The sequence below is a fragment of the Ruditapes philippinarum genome, unplaced genomic scaffold, assembly GCF_026571515.1.
Source record: "Ruditapes philippinarum isolate M1 unplaced genomic scaffold, ASM2657151v2 ctg239_1_1_1_1, whole genome shotgun sequence".
NCBI lineage: Eukaryota > Metazoa > Mollusca > Bivalvia > Venerida > Veneridae > Ruditapes > Ruditapes philippinarum.
This window is the reverse complement of record NW_026858173.1, coordinates 673,988-691,864: the sequence shown is the minus strand read 5'-3', so window position 1 is coordinate 691,864 and position 17,877 is coordinate 673,988. Positions and strand designations below refer to the sequence as shown.

The window sequence follows — 17,877 nt, the reverse complement described above, 5'->3', positions numbered from 1 at the left end:
TTTCGCCCCTCACCCCGCTAATGAGCGTGTTTTCCCTTCGCGACCCTGAAGTTTTATTCATTCATTAAACCTCGTTTCTTTCTTCGTTAATAAGCGTGTTTTCGCTCCCCCGCCCCCGACGAGGGGCGACATTTTATTTAATAAACTTCGCCCAGCGCCTCCATTAATAAGTGTGTTTTCGCTCCGCACTCCAAACGTTTTATTTCTTTAATATCGCTCTGCGCCCCCTCAAAGTGACCTCACCCTCCGCTTAGTAGCGTGTTTCCCACTTCGGCTTTTTAACTTGTTAATTCTCACTTTCCGCTTCGCGGGGTCGCGGTGCGAAAACACGAAATGACAAAAATCAGCCAGAGACATCCTGATATTTTTTTTCAAATCAAAGTATGAAAACTAAATGATTTACTGTATATACTTTTCATAATATAGTGACAAACTGTTTGTGTTTAGCAGAAGTTGAATATTATATGAAGAGGGTTTTCATGATGGTTTTACAGTCTCCACCATTTACTGCCTGACACATTTAAACTTGCATTAACTCATATATCTATTTCATATTTAAAATCATATGAGTTTACTACTTTATTTTCAACATTCAAATTAATTTATAACAAAGTGTTCTTTCAACCATGCCTACCAAAGAATATCTTATCTTAAAGTATAATAGTGTTTTATGTTTGAGCGTTTAACTACCTTATTTATCAATGGTGAAAGAAAAATATAAACATCAGATACTATGCGATTGTGCTGTTAAACTGTTTAGAAACAAAATAAAACTGAAAACGTCTTGCTTATTTGTATCTTATATATACCACATTTATTTTTAAAAATGCTCCACTTTGAACAAAACGCCACAAACGAAACCATTAAAATAAAAATGGAAACATTAAAGTAATAATTATATATCAAAACTCAAAAGCAACATAGTATACAGCTTAATGATTATTATAACATGTTAAAAACTACTGAAATAAAGTGGTTCTAAAAACACTGACGGAATGGCAATAACATGCAATATAGCATGTCTTGAAAAAGCAAAAGTATTTTCAATATGATTTGAACTGACTTACGAAACAAATAGACCCTATATGACGTTTCTAATTTGTTTCGCCATGATGGTACAAGCTTAGGACTCGAAACATTTAATATTGTTATTAGCTGCCTAAACAATGCACATAACATACTAAAATATTGTAAAAAGAAATATCCTTAGTTTTCAAATATCTAAACTTAGATCAAATAATGTAGGCGATAAAGTGTGTACTATGAAAAAAAGCAAATTAACACTTAATTTGATGAAGATACTAAAACATTCATTGATATGCTTCTGGAGTGATCAAATTAAAGTTCTTTTAAAAATATGTGTTATGTTACATTGATGAAAAAAAATGTTATAATTTGCACAAAGAGATTGGCATAATATGAACTATTATAATTGTATTAGGCACTTTGTATCATTATATATATATATATATATATATATATATAATATCCTTAGTTTTCAAATATCTAAACTTAGATATATATATATATAATATAATATATATATATATATATATATATATATATATATATATATATATATATATATATATATATATATATATATATATATATATATATATAAAATATCCTTAGTTTTCAAATATCTAAACTTAGATCAAATAATGTAGGCGATAAAGTGTGTACTATGAAAAAAAAGGCAAATAAACACTTAAAGAAGAGTCTGACTATCTAACAAATTTTGAACACACAACAAGTTATTTCTATGGTTTACCAAAAAATTCACAAAAGTAAAACAATTGCTGATTCATTGAACGAACAACAGTCAGAATATCTGAAAGCTTGTGATCCTAACGATTTACCTTTTAGACCTATTTGTGGAGGACCTAATAGCATAACACAAAAACTCAGCCTAATATTAGACATAATTCTTAAACCTCTATGTAAATGTGTTCCTAGTTTTACTAGAGATGATTTAGACTTTCTGAAATATTTACCAGAACACCTAGAAGATAATGAATCTAAACTAGTCACTTTCGATGTAGTAAACTTGTATTCCAATAATCCCCACGATCTTGGACTGAAAGCTATGATATTCTGGATGGAAAAAATGCCAGAAAAGATAGACAAACGATTTCAACATAATTTCATAACAAAATCGCTAAAACTTATTTTATACAGCAACGTATTCTACTTCGACGGAAAATACTTTATCCAGAAAAAAGGCGCAGCTATGAGTACTATTATCACTCCAACTAACGCTACCTTAGTCCTCGGATATTTAGAAGAAATGAAAGGATGAAAACTAAATACAACAATGAATTTTCAAGCTATTTAAGACTTAACTGGAAGAGATTTCTTGACGATTGCTTTTTAATTCTTCCAAAGAAATTGACACGTCTGATTTTTTAAACGAATTTAATAAGTTGCATCAAAGTATAATGAAAGTAAAACTGCGATGGCATTTTTGGATATTCCTGTTTATGAAGTCGGGAAATAACATTTCTACAGATTTATACTGTAAACCTACAGATACACACAACTATTTAGATCATTAAGCATACTAAAGTTAACATTTTAGCGCCAAGAAGCATTACTATCGTGAAAAAAGGCTTACAAGAAAAGCGTCTAACAGAATTGAAATTACAGTTAAAACAACAACAGAATTATCCAGATGTACTGATACAACATGGAATAGAGCAGGCTATATCTAAGGGACCCATTAAGACCACTGATCGCCAAGACACTCGTACTTCCACTCATAATGTTATCCCTTTCGTTTCAACACACAATCCCAGAAAAACAAACATGTTCCCAGTTATAAATTCTTGTAAAACAATTCTACAAAAGAGTGAAAGAATGAAAAATATATTACAAAAGAAAAGAATAATAAACAGTAAAAGACAGCCGAAAAACTTAAAACAAATTTTATCACCCTCCAGATTTGATATGAAAGTGGACATTCCGTCTGTAATAAAATGTAACCGAACCAGGTGTAAGACATGTCCTTCAATTATCGAAGGTAACACAATTCAGTTTACAAATGGCAAAAATTTCACAGTAAAACAAAGTATGACCTGTTTAACTAAAAATGTAATATATAGTATTATTTGTCCAAATTGTTAACAATTTTATATTGGGCAAACTAGAAATGAATTAAACTTACGAATGAATTTACATAGACAACAAACTAATACAGAATCACTTCGTTTTCTTAAGGTGAATAAACATCTACATGAGTGTTCAGTGGGAAAGTTTAATATATTTCCCCTGTATAAAGTTCTGGAGATTGATGATCATTTCAGAGATGAAAAATAATTATTTTTATAAGCATATTTAAGCCACTATAGATATCTGTTCTACAATAAACTTGGGTATTTATGTATAACAATTATTTTACATTTCCACATGGTTTTAAGTTACTTTCTTTCTGACTTCTTTTTACTCGTTTAGCTAATTCATATAAAACAGTACTTAAAAAAGTAATATAAATTTTACATTAACGTCTATGATAAGTCAATGATTTTAATTTTAAAACATATTTATTTCCTAGAAAGTATTTATTAGTAATGCAAACGTTGTATCTACTTCTATAATTAGTCAATGTTTTGAATTTTAATACTTATTTATTAACTCCCTCTATAGAATATTTACCCTGTGTATTTTTGTAGCAATTCAATACTTCTTATATAGAGAGTAACAGAATATATCATTTGCAGCGCAACGTCGTATTTTTACGTTTCCCGCACTTTTATAACGTTACGTCATTGTTATATTTGTTATGATTATATTATACGTTACTGTCTGAAGATATGTAAAAACATTTGAAAGCGCTAACAGAAATAAACGTATAAAAAATTAACGAACTTTGTACTCTGCATTTCCCAAAACATACTTTTTTTATACACGAGAACCACACAAGATATCGATCTTCTTTTTATATATATAATTATATGTGTATGTATAAACTTAAGTAATATTGTGCGGTCTTTCTGTTGTAACACCAATAATTTTCATTCCTCTCCTTGTCCCTCAGCACTTTCCATAGGTTTCTTTCGAAGGTCAAGGATTTCAAAGAAAGCCGCTGAAAAATATCAAACCGATCATGTTTATGTCGTACAGACAAGTTTTTTTAGCGTTTTTTATATGCATTGAGCATTACATTTTGCCTTTTATTTGCCTTTTATTATTTAAGCATTTTATTTCAAGTTTAAAAAAGATGTCTAAACGAATTCTGTTATGACAATGCAATGCCTTTTCCGTTGTTCAGTTGTTTTTTAACCTTTACTCGAGCCCCAAAAAGCCATATTTGTAGGACGTGAAAGGGAACCCACACGTTACATAGATTTCAAATGGTGGTCTGCTATACATTTATTTTGTTACATCGAGAAAATCTTGAGTTTTGTAGACCCACATATTATCAGATAACTACCAGTAAGATACATAAGTAATGTTGTGAAGCTTGCATTTCAATTGTTTACTCGCAAGGAAAAGTAGTATAAAATGGCACAAACTAAGCTGTAGTTCACCAACTGTTTATGCCTTTCTCTATTGTTTCAGAGAGAAGAAACATTGTAAGATGTTTAATTTAATGATTCAACAATTTATGTTTTTATTCCTCTTTGCAACCAAACAAAAAACGTACGGTCATGAAAAATAAAACACTAGCACAGAAAAGTAAATAATTTGTTGTTCGTAGTGACTGAGCTAGATATGTGTTTGTTAAATATAGAATCATTTGTTTTGTGAGCAAACATTTTGATATGACCAATATCTAAACAAGAGCTAGAAATCATTTAAACATTTATTCTGACCTATTTCAAAATATTTGGACTGAAATAGTAGTAGGACCAAAACAGTACCCTTTAGAGAATAAAACTCTTTTTTTTAAATTCTGTGCCGTGTGACCTATTGTGTGACCCAGATGACCGATATTCGAGCGTATTACTAAGCTAGAAATCATTTAAAAACCTGTCTGAATCATTTTAAGGATATTTTATAAGAAATATTATTTCTAATGTTTTAACACGTGTTCCATATTTTGGTTATGGTATCCAGTGTTACTTAAATACCGCTCAAACCGGTGATAGGGCGTGTAAGAGATGTTGCATTTTTTTAAATTTTTTCATTATGTACAGACTTAATCAAACTGAGTCTACAATTTTCATGTAACTTTAATTTGCTGTTTTTAATATATTTCCGAGGGACCACTTTTTCCAGACAAACAAACAACAAACTTCTAGATCTACAACTTTTCAGAATATTTGTACATCATCAATATAACATTTATGACCATTTTAAAGATATTTGGACCGAAACAATAGCCACCAGGGTGTTCACGAGATTTTATATTTTAGCTCATGTGACCAAGAATTAACCCATGTTCCAACATCTAGGAGCAATTCCTATGTAGAACATACTTAACAAGTTTAAGAACAGTTGGGTCGGGAAAAGATTTTACCACCAGAGAGTTAACGAGCTTAATGTAGACGATCGACAGGCTACGGAATTCTACGATCCTAAACCTCATTCTTGCCCATCAAAAGTGAGCTTAAAAGACATACATACCTAAAATGAGTCTATCAGTTTGTTTATCCACATCAATTTGATCATCGTAATTAACTATAGGATATATCTGTTGTTGTTTAAACAGGAACTCTTTCTTGAGTATTTCCTTGCACTCCCGTACATTTCCGTCTTCAAAAATCCTCTGTCTGCTCGTTTTCAAGGAATCGCTTACTTTGTCGCATTTTGTTAAAAGCACTATATGCGGACAAGCTGTAATTTATTTTTATGTTTGACAAAGTGTCATGACTTTATTCAATAATATCAAAATAAAACGGTTCTTTTCCCCTAATATAATTTTTATGATGCATTGGTAAGAGTGCAAGACATTCTTATTTTAGATATTGCAAATGGAGAATAATATGTCATAGACATCAGATCGTGACACATACCAAATACGTCCTCTGTGTATATAGCAAATATAATAGTTTGGTAAATCAATAATGAGATTTTCCTCTTTTAAAGCAAATTATGCTCTGATCATATAAGTTCAGTTAAATTGTGAAACAATACGCCGGTAAATTGAATACATAACTCGTAAAAACTGCTAGATGTATTGCTGACATAAGACCGGATAAGGAAACAGTGTACCTTTTCACAAACAAAGACTGATATTTATAAGGTTTTGTCCATAGGAAAACACGTTTATTCTGCAAAATTAACAATTTTGTCGTTTTGAGCGTTCTTTGGGGATTTTTTATTTCTCTCTATTTAACCAATGAACAAACGATTCTTTGGGGAAAGAAAAAAATCTTCTCTTGACTCATGATACACAATGACTTATCAAAGTGATTGTAAGGCCCATGACCTGAACATTTAAAGAGAAAAGTTTACATAAGACATCATACATATTAACATTACAAATGGACGATCGGAAGGCAATTAATGAAGATGGTCATTGGCCCTAAAGCTCTCTCATGTGGACAGACTGTAATTTGCATAAAAGCAGTGAAAGCTAGTGTTAATTACAAGAATTTGAAATATGTTGGACCATGCATTTCTCATGCAAATTATATAAATATACTTTTTATAAATACTTTTAACATGGTTCTATTTTATGTCATAGCTGCTGTACATCAAGACAAGAAAGTATGTCACTCTGTAATTATTTAATCATTTGATATCAGATTTCAGTTCTACACCTGAAACTATGCACATGGTCAAAATGTTTTTGTTGCAAGCCATAGTAGGACGTCACTTATCAAAATCAAGGTTAGCTGATATTGAAGTTTAAATTTGTGTCCCAAATTTTTGTGACCCCTTGGGTACGGCCAAATTCGACCCAAAAAGGTTTTAATAAAAACAATCTAAATATAGGTCTTCCAGACAGTATTTCATGTCAAATATCGAAGCTCTAGTATTCTCATTTTTAAAGATTTTGTTATATACATAAGGAATTTTCATGACACCAAGGGCGGGGCTTATTTTGACTTTAGCCAATAATTAAAACAACAGTCATAGAGGTTCACATGTTTATGCCAAATATCCAAGCTCTAGCCTTTGAAGCTTGAGAAGATAATTTTCTTTTTTAGTATTTTACTATGTTTGTTATGAACGTTCATGCCCCCGGGCAGGGACAATATTGACCACAAAGCTATAATTTGAAGGAATTTAGTAGAGGTGAACTGTTTAATGTTCATTCCAATATCTATTGGCTTCCCTTTGTCACTTTAAGTATTAACAATATACATAGATCCCAAGGGTTGATCTAATTTAACGTTAGATGTTGAATTTGAATAACTTTGATAATCTTCTACTAAATTATGTTTAACAGCAAACATCTTTGCTCTAGACCTTGTCATGTGAGGGGAGAAGATATTTAATATTTTTACTATATGTATTTAAAATAATTCTTTGACCCGGGCCCAGCACTAATCTTGACATCAGAGACTAATTTGAACAAACCTGGTACTGGTCTACTGTACAATGTTTCATGCCAAATATGTAAAACTAGCCTCTGTCATTTTATAGAGCAGATTTGATTTTAACTTTCTACTTTAAATAAAATTATATTGATATTATTTGAACAACTTCGATAGAGGTTCACTAGACAATTTTTCATGTCAAATATCTTAGCTTTAGATCTTTTAAAAAGATTCATAAAAGTTCTACAAATAAAGTATATGAATTTAAGGAAAATCTATTACCCCAATTTGTTTTACTAAAACTTAAAATTACCTTATAAATGTCGGCCAAACAATGTTTCATGCCAAATATCTAAAACCTTTCATAGGAGCAGAATTGTTTTACCTTTCCACAATAAACATATACGCAGAACCAATGATCTCGGGGGCGTTGCCAGTTTTGACACTAGAGATATTTTAGAGGTAAATAAGGCAAAGTTTCAGTGCAACATATCGAAGCTTAAATTTTTGTCTTTTCAGAAAAGAATATATTTTTTTAATTTTTACTTTATTTATATGAGAACAAGTCTATGGCCAAGGGGAAAGGGCCAGTTTTGATCCGAGGGCTATTATTTGAACAATCTTGCTAAAAATCTATACACAGTGTTCCATGCCAAATATCCAAACTCTAAACTTTGTCATTCTAAAGAAAGACAATTTTAAGTTGCTACATTATTCAAGAGAGGATAGCCTATGACCCCAGGGGAAATTGTGACACTAAAGGCAACATTAGAATAAATCTGATAGAGGTTTACTACATGATGTTTCATGCCAAATATCTTAGCTCTTGTTTATACAGAATGTATTTTAGTTCGGTTGTGTAGGAAGCTATAAGCTTATAGATTCGTTCCTGGAAGCAACCAGTACTGTTCGTGTCATTCGTGTTAAGTTTCTTGCTCAAGGAAACAACGGCTTGCCCTTGGCGGGATATTAACCCATGCGGCTAGCGAGCATTAGATTACTAGTACGACGCGTTAAACACTCGGCCAAGCTCTTGTCTTCTATTTTAGAGAAGAAGAATTTGTTTTTCTATTTTTACTTTATGAAAAAAACATATGACTCGGAAACATTGTCAGTTTTGACCCCAGGGCTTTAACTTGAAAATACCAGGCACAGGTCCATATACAATGCTTCCTAGCAAAATTCTTATCTTTAGCCTTTGCAATTTGACACAAAAATATGTTATTAGTTTAACTATATACATATAAGAAAAAACTATGAATCGGTGGGGCCAATTTTGACACTAGAGGCATAATTTGAATACCACTGATACAAGACCTATGTATGATATTGTAAACATTGTATACCAAATTTCAAATCTCCGGGCCTTTTTCTTTTAGACAGGAAGAAAACCTTTTACTAAATATACATAAAGATAAACAAATCAATGAGTCCCCAGTACAAGGCTAATTTTGAACCCAGGGCTCTAATTTGAGCAATCTTGGTAGAAGTCTACAAAGCAATGTTTTTGCTAAATATCTTACCTCAAGCCATGACATTTCAGAGATTTTGTTTTTACGTTTCACAATATACATATTAGAAAAAATATAACAGATACAGAAAATGAACAATGTTAGTGGAGGACCTATAGATTTTATGATATACCAAATATCAGAGCTCTGGGTCGCTTACTTTCTGACAAGAAAATATTTGAATTTGCATTTAAACACTTTTTTTCTGGATCTGTGAACTACTGTTGCATAAAATCGGAACCATTTAAACAACTTGAAATGGGACCGTCAAAGAAATATTCCTTCATAGTCAATGTGCAGTAATTAAGAGGGGATGTCGTTTAAAAAATTGAAGACGACGCATGACGACACATGGTGGACGGAGAGGATCATAAAAGTTCACTATGAGCACGTCTTATTTATCCGAACTCGTTTTAACATGCCATTTTCAAACTTGAATTATTATTTGATAATTCAAAATTTTTGAACTGTTCTGTAATCAATAGATTACAATGCGTTTATGTTGTATTCAAATAAGATTTCTTTTTCTATTTCAATTTTAAGTCTAGATACTAAGAAGGTATTATCGGTTTGTAATACAAAGCAAAGATAATTACCCTTTTCCACAATTATCGAACGCAACTTAATCATTGACCTTTTTATATTTTCTGGGAGGCCTTTTTGTACTTTCTCACAGTCGAAAACAAAACATACGCAGTGCATTTTGTCACCTGGTGATTGGTCCCTCTGCAAGTCTTCTTGTGTATCTTGAATTGCATTAATTATCTTAAACAGAAAAATAAAACAATATTGCATGCCAACCAAAATACCTACCGGATATCAGCGCTACGGCGACTGTGTGGTGTAACTCTTTGTGAACCTTCGATTCTTTACACAACATTTTGTAAGTTGAAGGATAAATTTCATATAATAATGACTCTATCAGTAATAATCAAAATCTCTCAAGCTGATATCCATAGTTCGAAAAGAAGAAAAAAAAGAAATCATATATTATTGCAATTAAACATCATCTGAAGATTTTTTGCGCTTCAAAATGTTATACACTGCTCAGATTGAACACGTTTAATCAAGATCAAACTTACAGCTTATACAACTCAACGTTTAGAAATGAGAGATATTTTGAGAGCGAATTAAACAAAAGCAGTTAGTGAAAATACATTAATTTTCAATATGTCAGTTATAAAAAGGAAGTAAACAATGCAGAAAAAAACAACATAACAACGTTTTCAAACAATACAATGGCTATATTTTAGTACATGCTTAAGTTAAGATTGATATATATTATTACACCTTTTTATGTAAAAGTAAACTACAGGAAATTTCGTAGTTTATTGATTCAGAATTTGATAATGTGATGTTTCATGTTGCATTTATCTATCTGATTTAATAACTTATTACTAACTTTATAGCCGTCGGCAACATTTCCACTAATAATAGAATTGACATGATCTTCTTTGATGCCATCTTGTTCTTGAAACCCAGGTGTATCACCTAGACGTATACCGCTCCTCCGTTTTGCGCCTGTATCTTTGTCGACATAATCAACGGGGAAAAGCTTGAACTAAATAAAGGTTTCATGATAAGGTTATTGAGTGGTTAATATGTGTTATTTAGAGGTAAATACAAGGCAGCAATAGGAGTAGAAATTAATCACCATGTTGTCAATAGTATCAAGTCTACAAGGTTCGAGGACAATTGTGTATAAAGGCTTGATAAATCATGGGTCAAATTCCTGGCAAAGAACATTATATATTTTTGGACATTTTAACAATAAATAATCTTAATATGATTAATGTCTTAAATTTAGTTTAGCCTCCACCAGTTTCAAATATCCCCCGGCATGCTCATGAACTAGTAAACAATGAATCGACGCCAATGACATCAACGTTAATAACTACAGTGAGACACTTATCATAGCAATATATCTATAGCATTAAGATTGTGAACACATATGTGAACGAAACAATAAACGTGATGTCATTTGCGTCGATTCATTGTTTACTTGTTTATGACCATCCTGATGACATATGAAATTGGTAGAGGTTATTACTTTTTGATCAAAAAGACAGGGAATAACTTATTTGAATATAAAATTATATCATAAACGACTTACAGAACAGAGGGTTTAGGATTCCTTGGATCAAAACTGGCCCCGCCCCAGGGATAAATTGTATTTAATATAGACTTACACGGAAGACACATTTAAATTTGTTTGAAACTACAATAGATATTTAGCATATAGCATAGCCTTATTGATCTTTACAAAACTGACCAAAATTATGCCCCTTGAGTCAATAATGGACATTTCCCAGGCTCACTTGAATAACATAGAAAAGAAAACATACACATGAGACTTATTGTCTTAAACAACTATGTCCAGAGCTCAGGTACTTGTCATTAACATATTTTTTTGGATATACTATTTATAAAATAAATCGTCAGCCTTTCATTCGTGATATAGGAAATCGCTTTTGTCAATTTGACTATCAGTATCTGCTCAAATGTGTTTTACAGTTATAATCATAATTTGATGTGTTCCCATAAACGTGCGCCGAATTACTCAGTATGTCCAAACTCATCTATTCGGGAAAGCTCTTCTTTCTCAAGCTATAAACGAGGCCATATATCTAGCAATCCATAAATATACAATGGAAAGTGGGAGATGTTATTGATGATATATTATCGCATTGTGGAATCTACGATATAATTTTATATTCAAATAAGTTATTCCCTGTCTTTGTGATAAAAAAGTAATATAATATTTGTTTCCGAAACTCTTTTTCTCCTCGAATGTTACATTGCGCTAAAAGAAATTTCAAATATCTTAAGTCAAGCTTATAGATTTGTTCTCATGAAATTGTTCATCATTCAAAAGCCTTGTTGCATTATAGAATGAATAAACAATGATCAATAAGAATTTGTATGTGGTAATGAATTTTTAGATTACAGTATTCCTAGAAACTTTCGCGGAAAAAATATTTCGCATTTTTCATGAGGATAGCGTTTTCGCCGAAACGAACGTTCGCAAAAAAAAAAGTGACTGCGATATTCGCGGGTATTTAGTCGCTAGGGGAGAAGACAATCTTTATTTAAGATATAAGACGCCATTCTGACTTAATTCTCTGCGACCAGAAAAATGAAAATCCATCTATTTTGCATTTAAAATCATAATGTCGGGTCAAAAATAAGAGTGATTTATGATTGATCTTACTATCTGAAACAATTCATTGTTTGAATGAAAGAAATTCTTACCGTTATAAATACACAACAACAACAAAAACAACAACAACATGTATTTAGCAATTAAGCATTACAATGCTTTTAGCCATATTATACAATTGACATAAGGTAAAAAAAATGACACGAGCGAGAAAAATAAACAGTAAATGCTTATCCATAGAGAAATGTTTTGTACTTGTAACAAACAATAACACCATCCCTTTTAAGTAAATTTACCGTCATTTAAACTATTCAAACTGTATATAACATGTTTTATATGATTTTATATTATCAGAATAACATGGATATTTCAAACAGCAAGACCGGTTAGCAAAGGGAAGTTTTACCTTGAATTGTGTATTAAATAAGCCTAGGGAAAGTTATGTACATCATAGAACTTCATAATAGCATAATGATGATATAAGATGTTGAAACTACAAATGTTCGCGGTTTTGTTACCTGCAACTTTTTTTGCGGATACAAACAATAGCGGAAAGTATCCTCCGCGAAGCGCTAACTTAAAAAGCGCGACATAATTTCTAGGAATACAGTATCTGGTATTACATAAATGTTTCATAAACTAACAAAATTTATATACTCATATTTTCATACCATATATACTAACACCCTTACTTGTATTCTGATTATATAATTTATGCACGAATATGTTTAAGCTAAGTACAACATTCAAGAAAAACTCCATATGTATAATAAGTTATGATACCTTTTCTGTTGTAGATAAAATATGATCGGTCTTTGCCCTCGCATTCATAATGCTGGCATCCCAAGCAATTTTACCACAAAGCGCAGAATGAACCGAATCGATAAAACTCGATTTACCACTATCAACAGGACCAACTAACAGGATCCGTAGGTTCATATCATCAAAGGGTGTCAATTTCTCACTCACAAGATTTCTTTTTTCAGCATCATCAGTCTGAAAAAGATAATTGTTGTTCTTATAGCAAGTTTGCCAAAGAGCATACTAACTTAACAACTTATATGGATTTTTATATATCAAAAGGATAAATATCATATTAGATTGAATCAAGTTTTATATGCAAACCATAAAAATTCCGTTACCAATAGAGTATTAAGATATATGTTAACGTTTACTCAGGACGAGTGAAAAGTACATTTTCTATTTATCTATCTATTTAAATATTCATTTATTGCATCTGATGAAATAATGAAAACCTTATTATATCAGCATAATTAAAAGCTAAACAGTGGGCGGGCAGTAACGCAAAATAAGGCAAAGTTACAAGAAAAAGCATAAGTTCTAGGCTTATCTTTGTAAAACCTAATAAGCAATATACTTGCTTAAATATTTTTTTTTTCTGAACAACATCTAGTGTTAAGAATTTCTATGCCATCTATTAGTATGTCTATGTGTTTTTGTCGCGTTATATTCGATGTCAGTAATTTATCATAATATCAAAATTCAGCATCAATGATCGTCAAATTACATTACAGTATCTTATCAATCAATTACAAAGATTTACTATAATAAATATATGTATACTTTCTCTGTCAATCTCAATATTATGTCAATTCTATTACTGAAAAGAAAACATGTTATATACCCAGTCAGGCAACACACCTTCACGAGCTTTCCAATGGTCAGGGCGTATTTTCCTATCTGAAATATACAAAGTTTTTGTTACTTAAGTTACATAAAACAATCTTCTGAAACAAATAAAACAAAAACAATTGTATTTCATTTTTTGCGATTTTTCATTATGTAAGTTGCTCTTTTTTCCGTGTTACTCAATGTGTAGCCATATCGGAATCCTCTTTTGCACATTCACGGAAAGCAAAGATGCAAAAACAGCGAAATGTAACACTGCTAGAATATTGCAACATAAATAATATCGACTGTTGCCTTGTCCACCGCCTCGGTATGTTCTTTGGTTTTTATCGAAAAGTTTTTAGATTGTGAACCAACCATATTTTTTATCACATACATATTTTCTGTATTATTGTGTCATGGTTAGAGATTGAAAAAGAAAAAGGTCACATGTGATAAAAAATAATAGGAAATATAACCCGTGCCGGGTTATTCATTCAAATAATGATTTCACAGGAAAGGGCTGCGCGGATATTGTTCTGACTTCTTAAACTTCAATAGGTGCATTTAATATAGTAAGCGGGCTCTAACATATGCTTTTTTATTGGTTGATATTTGGTACCAGTTCTGGTGCCGTTTATGCCTAATCAGCTACATTTAAGCTCAAATTTTGGGCTTTATTAATATTGCATTTCCTTATCATAAGTTTATATATCGGATAATCGAAATATAAATAAGAACGACCAAAACAATATGATGGAACATTTACGCACGTGTCATTACTGTCTATATATCAATAAGAATCGTGTCAAATTACAACCATTGGTTTTCTTACTCAAAGGCATTGAATTAAGCGTACCAGTCATATCAAAATAGTATTGACGTAATAGAATTTCCGTTTCGTAACTCTTCCATTTAAATTTTCAACAAGGTAGGATTTTGTTTCCTTCAAGGCCATTTACGCGTACGTAAATCCTTGCGCTTGCGAATGAACATTATTTTCATGAATTTTCATCGCTAGTTTGTTTCCGGCTATGACAGGCCCTTTTATGTCTAAATGAGTGCCGTTTTAGTATATTTTTGCAATGGGCTACCGATATGGATATCTATTTGTGCAAGCTATGCCGGTTTTTAAGGTTATCAATGTCTAAAAACAACATGTATTGTCAAATACAAGCATGTCCTGTCCACCTGCCAGCACGAAATTCAAAAATGTTGATATGCATAACTAAATTACTAAGTTATGAGTATAAATATTTATAGTATAGAACCTGGATGATGTGTTAAGTAACCCTCTATTAATTTATAAATCCTATAGACAGCTTTCAACGCCAACTGATCTTTTGTGTGTAGGCGCTCTTCTTCATCAATATAATTCACCACAGGAAACACTTGATTTGAATTTACTCCATGGAAGCTAGCGATATTGGCGACTGCCTGTTTAGCTTTTGGACTTTTGAAAAGATGATCAACATTCTTTGATATCTTCGGACAAAGCTTGTCAAATTTTGTTGCAATTACAACCATCGGCAATCCTAAAAGAGAAATATAACAAATTAAATAGCATATACGAAATGGCTCAAACCTTTCTTGATTATTGCGATATTTTGTTACAATTCCAAAGCGACGCATTAAATACAAAATGGTAAAAAGTAGAACATGATGTAGAGATCAGAAAAACAATTAACTCTATAACCAGCTTTTATTTTTCTTTTCTCAATGGATAATTAAAAAAAAACAAAGACAATGACAACAAACTGCCTATCGCGCAGATGTTTGACGTCAATATTGCTTCAACTTCCAGATTTGACGGTATTCAATAATAAAGAACAATTCTTGACCCTTTCAATCATAATTATACTGATCGGTCCTTGACTGTTCCAGTTTATGCATGATCTCTATTAGATATTTACGATACAATATCTGCACAACATTTTTTCTTGGAAACTTCTACGCGACGATTAACAATCAAGACACATTTATTAACGACCCTTTCTTTAGTTTTCAATGCATTTATTGAATGATGCCTTTCTTTGTCGATCTTCGTTCTCATGTTTCAAAGACTGTCATTGCCGTTGATCCTACAGAAACACTAAAAACATTCAGATCTTCAAGACAACAACTCAATTTCTTTACAAACACGCACTTCTATCGAAACATAAATATTTATAATTCATCTGTTATTTTAATCCAACAATCAATATGTTTTCTCCTTCAGTAGTCATATTGACAAATAACAGAATCAGCTCGAAAAGCAGTCAATACGTCAGATTAAAAGTCGATACTTTATACTTTTCAAAGGTAACATACTAGACACTTTGATACACGTTTCCTTATTAATTTTTTAGTGACTTGATTTGTATTGAAATTCTTGGAAGTGCAGTGCATGAGATGGTCATCATACATGCACATTATCCCCCCTGATCGTTTATCGTTGATTTTTTATGGGTCTTATTTATCAATGTGCAATCGGTTCCCTTTTCAACTAAGTCTGGTTTATGTTCGGTAGTTTGTTTGGTTGGATGTTATTTTTTATTTGCTTATCTTTATAACATGTTTCTGTAGTCTCTTATTTTTCTCTGTTAAAGTAAAATCTAATCTTCCTGTCGCGTTTCTGTGCTAGTGGTCATATACGGTCCATTAGAAGTTCTGTTATATTAAGCTGGCCCCAATGTTATAAAACCTTTTTCTGAGATCAAGCTCGAATTGCAGGATTTTCATTCGTCAATTCACACATGATGTGCTTGTTTTTGACCAATAAGATACCCGAGATCTGAGTTTGAGATAAGAATATTATTATTTTATTGCCTCAGCCCCTGGTCGGCAAATATTTTGTTGAAATCGGGTAATTATGATGTTTTCGGTTGTTGGATTGACAACATTAAAGACCAAAAATGTTCGTATAGGAATAGTGTATGCTCGTTTTTTGCGACAATATCCATTTGTTTACAGTCAAAAAGAAGTCATATACTACGCAAGGTATAGTGCCATCGGAGGATGGACGTGCTTAAATTAGCAATATGAAATCTAATTCATGATAATATATCATGTCATTTTAATCTTTTTAAAATTTAAAAGTCTCTTCTTTCTTTTGATTAGGTAATATTCTCTGGATGTTTGTGGAAGTTTGAAGAAGTTATTAATTAGTTAATATTGAACAAAAATTTGTTAATTAGTTAGTGTAAATTTCAATTGTGAAAATATTTCTATGTAACATTATACCTTTATTAGAGATAATACGGTTGATCCTTTTGATTTGCTCTTTAAGCTCATCAGTATATTTATCAAAGTCTGAATTTTCTTCTACAAAGCAGATTAAATGCATTTGGTCATTTAATGTTGGTTCATGTCTTTCTTCAATGATAACATCTGGATCGAACTTGTCTGAAAACTAAAATATATAAATTATATAAAAAATATACATGCTCAACAGCTTTAAAAACTCTATCTATACGGCAATTTGAATAATGTTGCAGGCTCACTTTAATTGATCATGTAACTTAAGATGTGAAGAGGTTTATTTGCAAGTTCTTTCCGCTGTAGACTAATGAGAAGTCAGGTTTTAGATATAAAATATCGTAAAATAAAAACAAATTGTAAAACATCTATAGATGTGTTCATAGAAATGGAACCATCAATATTACACTTTCATACCTCTCGGTGACTAGCGACGAATGATATTTAAGAAGGTGTACATAATCTAACGTCTGCGGATAACAAACAGCTTCAGGCATTTTATCTTAAATGTGGAATATTTGAACAATTGGATAAGAAAATATTACATTGACAGATAACACAGCGCGATTATCTTGGCGAACAAATTCCTTGGATGGGGAAACATCTGAGTAAATGTATGGAAGTTTTTCACATTATGTGGACAAATTTTATGACAAACCTACATGGGTTTAGAACCTGAAATTCCAATTTAACAATGAATGTAAGATCGGATGGAAACCTGAAAATATCAGAAAAAAGAAGATTATCAAACAGGGGCCACATTTTAAATCACATTCCCATACAATTCAGGCTAGCTATTACCTAGTCGCAGAAATGTTTGGGCTCTGAAAAAAAAAATTAACTGGCATACATATTCCTTCTTCAAATGTTGCATGGGATACGTCTCTATCTAAATGTTGATAATTTAGTA

At 31.5% G+C, this 17,877-nt stretch overlaps 1 protein-coding gene across 1 annotated transcript; it reads right to left on the bottom strand.

Moving 5' to 3' along the window:
• Positions 1-4,013: 4,013 nt before the first annotated feature.
• LOC132752400 (interferon-induced protein 44-like) lies at positions 4,014-15,257 on the bottom strand. The gene is made up of 7 exons (XM_060742721.1): positions 15,023-15,257; positions 13,747-13,802; positions 12,885-13,097; positions 10,344-10,502; positions 9,538-9,706; positions 5,569-5,778; positions 4,014-4,084 (listed from the first exon to the last, which is right to left on the bottom strand). The coding sequence occupies exons 1-7, from the start codon at positions 15,255-15,257 to the stop codon at positions 4,014-4,016; spliced, it is 1,113 nt and encodes a 370-aa protein (XP_060598704.1).
• Positions 15,258-17,877: the final 2,620 nt, after the last annotated feature.